Source organism: Trichechus manatus, unplaced genomic scaffold (assembly GCF_000243295.1).
Source record: "Trichechus manatus latirostris isolate Lorelei unplaced genomic scaffold, TriManLat1.0 scaffold00049, whole genome shotgun sequence".
Lineage (NCBI taxonomy): Eukaryota > Metazoa > Chordata > Mammalia > Sirenia > Trichechidae > Trichechus > Trichechus manatus.
Window position 1 is genome coordinate 2,955,040 of NW_004443985.1, and position 10,881 is coordinate 2,965,920.

General features: G+C 38.8%; 1 protein-coding gene across 1 annotated transcript in view; it reads left to right on the forward strand.

Moving 5' to 3' along the window:
• The first annotated feature begins 3,442 nt into the window (after positions 1-3,442).
• LRRFIP2 (LRR binding FLII interacting protein 2) overlaps positions 3,443-10,881 on the forward strand; it is an 83,938-nt gene continuing 76,499 nt past the window's right edge. The window contains exon 1 of the mRNA XM_023732204.1: positions 3,443-4,565. Within this exon, the coding sequence (XP_023587972.1) occupies positions 4,476-4,565 (90 nt within the window). The 5' untranslated portion in view covers positions 3,443-4,475. The remainder of the gene's footprint in view (positions 4,566-10,881) is intronic.

Here is a 10,881-nt window from a genome sequence, read left to right on the forward strand (position 1 = left end):
AACGATCACACTAAGCCTGTAGTCCTGGTGTCATTCCAGGTGCTGAGTTTTCTGTCTAAATACCTACTAACTGTCTCTGTGCAGGCGAGCGTTAACTGTAGCGACGGCTCAGGTGCAAAGATACGTGACGAGTTCTCCAGGATGCAGTAGTTAGCTCTGGGGGCACTGCGTCTCTCCGGACCCAGACAGGCACGGAGCTGAGTGTGCTATAGTTAGAATGGGACATGCTGATACTACATACACAGTCTGTTCTCACAAAAGTGAACAATATCATGATTGAAACACCACTTTTAGTGTGGCAAAATGCCTATTTTTTGACGCATGAGAAATTAGTTGGAGAAGGGAAAGGCTTATTAATGTCTGTTTTGGAAGGCTTGTATTCTATAACATCCTTAAGGAATTCCCGTCTTTCCTTTAAGGAAACAGATACTTAATGACAAACCCATCTGGAGAAAATCAGCTGGACGTTGTCTAGGTAAAGGAGCTGGCGAAAATGTAGGCAGTTTTTTTTTTTGGGGGGGGGGGCAGTCAGTTGATGTAAAGGTACAGCTTTTTAAGTTGGCCAGTACCATTAAGGAAAAACTGAAAGAGATTAAAACGAGGGCAGGTATTCTTTATGTATGTATTTTTTTGTTTCTTTATTGTTATAGTTTAAATGAAGTTTACATTTCAAGTTAGTCTCCCATACAAAAATGTATACACGTGTTGTTATGTGACCCTAATTGCTCTCCCCCCTAATTGCTCTCCCCATACTGTGGCAGCACATTCCTCCTTTCCACTCCTGATTCCCCATGTCCATTCAGCCAGCTTCTAACCCTCTCTGCCTTCTCATCTCACCTCCGGACAGAAGCTGCCCGTTTAGTCTCTTGTACCTACTTGAGCTAAGAGGCACACGTTTGACGAGTATCACTTTATGTCCCACAGTCCAGTCCAGTCCCTGTCTGAAGAGTTGGCCTCGCAAATTGTTTTAGTTCTGGGCTGATAGAGAATCCAGGGGCCATGCTTTCCGGGGTTCCACCAGTGTCAGTCAGACCATTAAGTCTGGTCTCCTTACTAGAATTTGAGGTCTGCACCCCTCCTTTCTCCTGCTCCATCAGGGACTCTCTGTTGTGTTCCTTGTCAGGACGGTCATTGGTGGTAGCCAGGCACCATCTAGTTCTTCTGGTCTCAGGCTGATGAAGTCTCTGGTTTATGTGGCCCTTTCTGTCTCTTGGGCTGCTGCTTCCCTTGTGTCTTTGATGTTCTTCATTCTCCTTTACTCCAGGTGATTGGGACCAATTGATGTATCTTAGATGGCCACTTGCAAGCTTTTAAGACCCCAGATGTCACTCACCAAAGTAGGATGCAGAACATTTTCTTAATAAGCTTTGTTATGCCAGTTGATCTAGATGTCCCCTGAAAGCAGGGTCGAAGACAAGTATTCTTGAGGAAACCTCCTTGGTAGAGAAATGTACTGAAAGTCCATTAGGATCAGAAACTGGAAATAATCTGCTCAAGATTGCCTTCAAATCCACATTCTTATTTCTATTGTTTCATTGAAAAGCAGTTTTCCATTGGCTATGCTAGGAATTTTATTTCTTTTAAGATTTCCCCATATCTCTGATATAGAATATTTTAATATAGGAGTTATTAGAAGATAGATTGCATAGGAGCTGAAAAGCTTTAATTTTTCTAATGTTACTAAGGACAACTGACTGGAGTACAAATGATATAATTCTTTCAAAAGCACTGGATTGTTCTTTGAACAAGGGAATGGTTGATTTGCTTCACAGGCAACTGGAAAAGGTGACAGGACCTGGCCAGTCGGTCACATAACATCTAGATACACTGTATGGAAGAAGCCCTGGTGGTGCAGTGGTTAAGCAATCAACTGCTAACTGTAAGGTTAGTGGTTCAAACCCCTCAGCCACTCCGTGGAAGAAAGATGTGGCAGTCAGCTTCCATAAAGATTACAGCCTTGGAAACCCTATGAGGCTGTTCTGCTCTGTCCTGTAGGCTCGCTATGAGTCAGAATCAACTCGAAGGCAGTGGGTTGACTCTGTCTGGATAGGCCCCAGGAAGACAAACCGAAGATTGTTCCCATTACCTGCTTATCCCGTGCCTCTGTCCTGCCCTCAAGGCTAGCCCGGAGCCTGTTGAAGCCGTTTTGAGGTGTTTTAAGAAAAGTTAACTCTTAACAAAAATCTCTGTACTGGGAGTGCGCTGGCAAGTGTCGGGCAGTGTTAGTTGAGAAAGAAGAAAAATGGAGTATGGGGAAAGGCGAAAGAAGGAAAAACAAGTGCATTCAGAAGAGCGCCACCAGCAGTGGCTTTAGCTCTGTGCCTCAGTTCTTAACACGCTGTCCCACGTCAGGGCCAGTTTATTCTTTGAGCCTTGGACTTGAGGACCTGAACTTTTTATTTTTAATTTAAAAATATTTTAAAGTATGTTCCCCCTTTTTGCAATGCTATTGAAATTTCAGAGAACCAAGAAAAGGAAAAAAAAATACATTCATAATACTGTCCTTCTAACCAAACCACTGTTACTCTTTCAGTATATTTCCAGCCAAGTCTCTTTTTTCCCACCTTCTGTAATTATTTTTACGTGTCTGGAATTAGAAAATGTCTATGTTTTTGTCTCCTGCTTCTGTGAAATGTCTTTCAGTGTGTCTTTGGAAAGCTGGCTAAAGGACAAATTTTGGATGATAGTATTACAATGCATTAGTTAAATTGTCACTCCAGCCTGAAAAGAAACTTTGTATTGCATGTTGCTTTTTTCTCAGTATGTGGCTGATATTTGTATACACCGTTACTATCAAGTAAGGGCATGAGCTTTAAGATTATGCTGCAGATAAGAATGATGCTAGACTTCTGAGAAAACTCCCATAACTATGCTTTTCAGGAATTGTCTTGAATTTGTGGCTGGGGCTTATCAACTGCTGCTTTCAGACACACATTCTTTTTTTAGTTTCCATTTAAATGAGTCTTTTTCTTGCTTATCATGTCCAGATATATTTTTTATGGCAGAGTAATAAACCCTCATCAGTCTTCATTCTGGTTAACAAACAGAATAAGCTGGCTTTGTGGGAATGAGAAATGGTGTCAGATAAGATGGGAATGGCCTGAATTCTCACGGGAGACAGCTTTTTTGGAAGAGTGGTTTGGTGGTGTGGTTCTGTTTTATTTTGCCTGAATCAAGTAAATTCCAGTAGGTTAAAATCATTTACCATTTTAGTACAGCAAATTCTGTTAGGACAGATTTACTTGAGAATTTGTTTGTGACTCATCCTGTAATAGAATTTCTCCAGTATATTTTGTTAAAACTAGGAGACAAAACCTTGAAGTAACGGGTATTTAGCTATAGGGTCGCTGTGAGTTGTAGTCAACTCACTGGCAATGGTTTTGGTTTTTTTTGGTAGCTAAATGAGGAGCCCTGGTGGTACAGTGGTTAAGAGCTTGGCTGCTCACCAAAAGGTCAGCAGTTTGAAGCCACCAGCTGTTCCTTGGAAACCCTATGAGGCAGTTCTGCTCTGTCCTGTAGGGTTGCTAGGAGTCACAATCCCCTCGATGGCATCAGGTTTGGTTTTGGTAGCTAAATGAGTTGTACTTCTCGTGGATGTGTATGGGACAGAGGGAAATATAAATTCATATGCACTCTCCTAGGTTAGATGGCCTTCATCATCCTTGTTATTTAATCCTGGCAGATGAGGTTTTCCTCTCTTTTATAAAAATGGATCTATTTAATGATTATAGTAATAATAACAATAATAGAGATCCATAGATGTATTCTTAATCATTGGACTACATCAGTTTGTTCATCACTGTATCTTTGGCATCTCCTATCAACCAAAACCAAACCCATTGCCATAGAGCCAGTTCTGACTCATGGTGACCTGGCAGTAATAGACACTCAGATATTTGTGGCATGGACAGTGTTGGTTATTGTTAATTGTAGTATAACACCTTCATTTATTATGTGCTAATGGTTTAATTGGATTTGTTTCTTAAATTGCACAAGAAGCAAAGTTACCTTTGTAACTTTAAGACTCTATTAAAACCTCTCAGACATGTTCTCTCAAAGCTTTAGACTGAATGGCTTTTCTGAGATATTTTTCTTTCTGGAATGGAAATAGATTTTAGACATAGCTGTAGTAATTTTAAACTGTTCCATAGGATTCCTGCTGATTGCCATTTTCTGAGGCTAATACAACACAATCTCATAGGTTGCTGAGGGTAGCATGAAGAAAAGAGTTAGGAGGTTTAATAATTAGTATAAATTTTAATATCTAAAATTTTCTGGAATAATTTGGTAGTGGGGAGAAGTATCCAGTGACTAATCTTCTAAAGAGAAACATAATTTATCTTCGTTAAAAGCGAATGTGTAGGTGAGCATTAAAACTGCACAAAAGGAAACATAAATTATTCTGTTTCTTTATTTCAGGACTGAAAACGGAGTGAAATTACTTTTCAGAGTTAAAAGACTATTAAGAAGTCAAGATGGGGACTCCTGGTTCTGGAAGGAAAAGAACACCTATGAAAGACCGATTTTCTGCAGAAGACGAAGCGCTGAGTCACATTGCCAGAGAGGTGGGTCTGGAAACCCCCCTCAACTCTGGCTTGCACAGAAGAGAGTGTTGTAAAAACGCTAGGGGGGGAGTGATACAGACATGGACTCACTGAACTAGTTTCAGAATGCTTGCCGTGAACAAGATGTTATGGCTAGCTTTCTCCAAAATACTGTATTAGAATAAAGTATGGTTACTATGTAAATTATAGTTATTGTATTTGGATACCTGTTCAGCTCATCTAGAATTAATTCTTCATTTTATTTCAATGGGTTACTAGAGTTCTAGGTACTTGTCTGACTGTATTGAAATGTGCAGTTGATTTTCAGTATTAAACTTAGGTTAATTACAGCGTTGACAATATGACAGCTAATTAGAAATACTCATTGGGCTGTAGGGTTCCCGGAGGTGTTACATGAATGTTGACAGAAATGGTACTTACTGGTGTCTGTTCAGATTCAGTGTCTCAGCTGTTGACTCTTGAAATATTGCAGTGGGGTTTTTACATTTAATTCTTTTAGCTAGTAACAACTGCTGGTGCATTTTTGTTTCAGTTTGTTGACACCTCAGAAAAAAAAAAAAAAGAGAAGTGTCACCTATTGAATCACTGGCAACATTTCCTGTTACATATTGGAAATTTAAGATAACTCCCAGCTGGGGTTTCTTAGTGAGCTGCCAACTTCGGTTCAGACTCTAACTCCATCTGCAGCTGCAGACTTGACTATAAACTAATCTGGTGCAAGAATTGCTTGGAGTATCATTGAGTTATATTCTTTTGGTGAGAACTATTCCCTCATCACTTCCTCTTTGTTTTTCTTAGTAAGTAACACATTTAGGACTATTGCTGTTTCCTGTTGACATATTACACAGTCGTCGTTTGTTCCAGCTCATTCTTGTGTCTTTCTTCTTATAAGCTACTCAGCTTCTGAAATTAGAAATCAAATTCTGTAGGATGGTATTGAAGCAAGAAAAAAGTTATTATCTGAAACTGATGACAAAATTGTGATATTACTTTAACAAAATCACTTTGAAAATCATTGGGATATTTTTAGATAAAAAAGGTAAAAGATATTTAAAAATGAAATAGTAGCTATTACTTTACCATGATCTTAAATATTTGCACTAATAGAGCATTTTGGAAGCCACATATTTTTAGTTGGAAATTGAAATTACACAAAATGTTTACTTCCAAAATCGGAGAGGTTTACCCAGATTTCTGTAAGGGAAAAATGCCGGCCCCTCCTGGGCTCTTTTCGAACTGTCAGCAAGTATTTGAGCTCTTTTTTTCTTCTGGGGCAGGGGTGTAATGTCTCCTTTAAAGAATCGGGTAGAATACTAACATTGTAACTAACACTTGTTGAGTGCTTGCTATGTGGCAGACACTATTCTAAGCATTTTACATGCATTAATTAATCCTCACAAAATTATGAGATTACTTCAATTATTGTCTCCATTTTACAGATGGAGGAAACCATTGCACAGAAAGGTTACGTAACTTCCCCAAGGGCACACAGCTAGGAAATAGAAAAGCTTGTGTTCAGCCCCTTTCAGTGGCATTATGCGTGAATTCAGCAAACTCCCATCAAGTATCCACCTCTCGCCATGTTTTCCCCATTCACCCACCTGAGCTAAGGCAGAGGAAGTGGGAGGTGTGTCTGGAGAGCACTCCTCTTGTGCTGACCCTCCCCCCCCCACCACCACAGCGCGCAGTCTGGCTGTGGTCACTCGCCTTTGTGATGGTCAGCGTTACTCTTAGTCCTCTCAGTGCCCCTTGATTTGTTTGGAAAGATTATTGAGCTTTAGGAGTCCCTGGATGCTGCAAATGGTTAAGTACTTGACTGCTAGCAGGAAGGTTTTGGCAGTTCAAACTCACCCAGAAGCACCTCGGGAGACAGGCCTGGTGATCTGCTTCTGAAAGGTCACAGCCTTGAAAACCCTACGGGATGCGTTTCTACTCTGTACACATGGGGTTGCAACAAGTCCGAGCTGACTCAGTGGCAAACTGACAACAGCCTTGAGCCTGAAGACTTTTTGTCTCAATGTGACTGAAGAATATTTGGTGTGACATTCACTGTCATGACCTTTACCATTCCAATGAGTTACAGTAACTTCTCTTTTCCTGAGAGTATTTCTACCAAAATTGGGATTCTCATTTCTTCTCTTTGGTTAGACATACCATTTCAGATCCAAAGTTTCAGTTTTCCTGTGCTGTCTACTTATTAAGTTGTATTCAAACCTCAGTAATAAAGTCTTTAACCTTAGATCTCCTCTCTCATTCCAAAAGAATATTTCTGCTGTCCAAAGATTTCTGAATAAAAGGAAGATATAGTTGTTTGACGTCAGAAGAAGCTGGGTTAAAATCTCTAGATTTTATCTATTATGTGTGGGTGTTTATGCATAGAACAATTTAAATATTTAGTCCTCAACTACCAAAAGCTTTAAATAAGTGGTTAAACGTAGTTCCATTATAAGATCTAATTAAGAAAATGGACCCTAAGAGTTTGTACTAAAGGGAAGTTTCTAGGAGATGAGTAATAGTTTTATTTGTTAATTTGGAAACCATGGCAACACAGTAAATATTATGTCTCTTAATTTGTCATTCAGTGTTCTTTTGGCATGAGTGTCACAGAAGAATAAGTTAAACACAGTCAGCTCTGAGTCTTAGCTACCTGAATCTTAGTCATTGTCCTTGAATGTCTCTAGTATTCTATATTATTTCGAATTCCTTGAAATAAAAGCATAGTCTGTAAAGGCACAGATTATACCATATCTCTCTTTTACTCAGCTGCATAAGTTTTATATATATTATGAATATAACCTGCAGGCTGGCAGTTGAAAATGTTCTTGGCCTAGTTCAGTGAATTTTGTCGAATTACGAATTTTTAATTTACCTCCCATTAAAACTGTTACATGATCACAGTAGGACAAAAAGTTTTAAAGTTAGAGAGTTCTCTTCTTTTAAAGACATTTGGGTGTGTGTTTTCATGAATTATTTTTTCCCCTAAATTTTATTGTGGTGGAATATATATAACAAAAAGTTTACCATCTTAACAATTTATTTTATTTTGTTTTCTTTTTTATTATGCTTTAAATGAAAGTTTACAGCTCAAGTTAGTTTCTCATACAAAAATTATACATATATTGTTATGTGACCCTAGTTGCTATCCCTATAAATGCGACAGCACACTCCCCCTTTCCACCCTGGATTTCCTGTGTCCATTCAACCAGCCTATCCCTTTCTGCCTTCTCATCTCGCCTTCAGACAGGAGCTGCCCATTTAGTCTCGAGTAGCTACTAGAACTAAGAAGCACACTCTTAACAAGTATCATTTTACGTCTTATAGTCCAGTCTAATCTTTGTCTGAAGAGTTGGCCTTGGGAATGGTTTCAGTTTTGGGCTAACAGAGAGCCCGGGGGCCATGTCTTCTGGGGTCCCTCCAGTCTCAAACTGTTAAGTCTGGTCTTTTTACTAGAATTTGAATTCTGCACCCCACTTTTCTCCTGCTCCATCAGGGACTCTGTTGTGTTTCCTGTCAGAGCAATCATTGGTGGTAGCCAGGCACCATCTAGTTTCTTCGGGTCTCAGGCTAATGGAGTCTCTGGTTTATGGGGCCCATTTTTTCTCTTGGGCTAATATTTTCCTTGTGTCTTTGGTGTTCTTCAGTCTCCTTTGCTCCAGGTGGATTGGGACCTGTTGATATGTCTTAGATATCCTCTCGCTAGCTTTTAAGATGCCATTCACCACGGTGGGATGCAGAACATTTTCTTAATAAACTTTGTTATGCCAATTGACCTAGATGTCCCCTGAAACCATGGTCCCCAGATCCCTGCCCCTGCTACTCTGTCCCTTGAATAGTTTGGTTATGTTCAGGAAACTTCTTAGCTTTTGGTTTAGTCCAGTTGTGCTGACTTCCCCTGTATTAGGTTTGCCCTTCCTTTCACCTAAGATAATTCTTGTCTACTCTCTAGTAAGTGAATTCTCTTCTCTCTCCCTCCCCACCCTCATAACCATCAAAGAATGTTTTTCTTCCATGTTTAAACCTTTTCTTAAGTTCTTATAATAGTGGTCTCATACAGTATTTGTCCTTTTGTGACTAATTTCCCTGAGCATAATGCCTTCCAGATTCATCCATGTTATGAGATGTTTCGTGGATTCATCGTTGCTCTTTATCATTGCACGGTATTCCATGTGTGAATATATCATAATTTATTTATCCATTCACCCATTGATGGGCACCTGGGTTGTTTCCATCTTTTTGTTATTGTGAACAGTGCTACAATGAACATGGATGGCATATATCTATTCGTGTGACAACTCTTATTTTTCTAGGATACATTCCAAGGAGTAGGATTGCTAGATCTTATGGTACATCTATTTCTGGCTTTTTAAGGAAGCACCGAATCGATTTCCAAAGTGGTTGTACCATTTTACATTCCCACCAGCAGTGTATAAGTGTTCCGGTATCTCCACAACCTCTCCAACATTTATTATTTTGTCTTTTTTGGATTAATGCTAGCCTTGTTGGGGTGAGATGGTATCTCATTGTAGTTTTGATTTATATTTCTCTAATGGCTAATGATCGTGGGCATTTCTTCATGTATCTGTTAGCTGCTTGAATGTCTTCTTTGGTGAAGTGCCTGTTCATATCCTTTGCCCATTTTTTAGTTGAATTCTTTGTCTTTTTTTGTTGAAGTTTTGTGGTATCTTGTAGACTTTAGAGATTAGATCCTGATTGGATTTGTCGTAGCCAAAAAATTTTTCCCAGTCTGTAGGTTGTCTTTTTACTCTTTTGGTGATGTCTTTTGATGAGCATAAGTGTTTGATTTTTAAGAGCTCCCAGTTATCTAGTTTCTCTTCTAGTGTTATTAACCATTTTTAAGTGTATAACTTGGTAGCATTAGTTATATTCGCCATGTTGTGCTCCCAACATCACTATCTACACTATCCATTTTCAAAAGTGTTACATCATTCCAACAGAAACTCAGTCTCCTTCAGCAACATTTCCCATTTCTTCCTCCTTGCAGCTCCTGGTAACTAATATACTTTTGTCTCTATGTATTTGCCTATGCTAGATATTTCATGTAAGTGGGATCATAACAGTATTTGCCCTTTTGTATCTGACTTATTTCATTCAGCATAATGTTTTCAAAATTCATCCATATTGCATGTATCATACTTTCTTTTTATGGCTAAATGATTGAATAACATTCCATTGTATGTACATACCACATTTTGTTTATCCCGTTCATCTGTTGATGCACACTTGGGTAGTTTCTAGTAGGCTGTTGTGAATGGTATTGCAATGAACATTGGTGTACGTGTATCTGAGTCCCTGCTTTCTAGTCTCTTGGTTATATACCTAGGAGTGGAATTGCTGGGTCATATGGTAGTTCTGTGTTTGAGTTTTTGAGTAACTGCCAGACTCTTTTCTATAGTGGCTGTACCATTTTACATTCCCACCAGCAATGGATGAGGGTTCCAGTCTCTCTACATCCTCACCAACATTTGTTCGTTTCTGTTTTCCGATAACGGCCATCCTAGGTTGCTGACTCAGTGGCACACAACAACAACAACAGTGGATGTAAAATGATATCTTTTTGTGGTTTTTATTTGCATTTCCCTAATGACTAGAGACCCTGAGCATCCTTTCATAGGCTTATGGGCCATTTGTATGTCTTCTTTGGAGAAATGTCTGTTCTAGTCCTTTGCTCATTTTTTAATTTGTCTTTTTGTTGTTGAGTTGTAGGAATTCTTTGTATATTCTAGATATTAAACCTTTATCAGATATATGGTTCTCCACTATTCTACTTTGTAGATTGTCTTTTCACTTTCTTAATGAAGTTCTTTGATGCGCAAGAAGTTTTTCATTTTTATGAAGTCCAGTTTATCTAATTTTTCTTTTATTGCTCATGCTTTTGGTGTCATATCTAAGAATCCATTATCAAAAACAAGGTCTTTAAGTTTCTCTCCTATATTTTCTTCTAGTCTTATGGTTTTAGTTCTTATATTTAGGTTGTTGATCCGTTGGTGACAGTAGTTAAGAACTCGACTGTTAACCAAAAGGTCTGCAGTTCGAATCCACCAGGCTCTCCTTGGAAAGCCTATGGGAGCAGTTTTCCTCTGTCCTATATGGTCACTATTAGTCAGAATCGACTTGATGGCAATGGGTTGGATCCATTTTGAGTTAATTTTTATTTATGGTGTGAGGCACTGGTCCAGTTTCATTTTTTTTTTCTTTTTTTTTTTTTTATTGTACTTCAGGCGAAGGCTTACAGAACAAGTAGTTTCTCATGAAACAGAAGTACACATGTTGTTTTATGACATTGATTAACAACCCC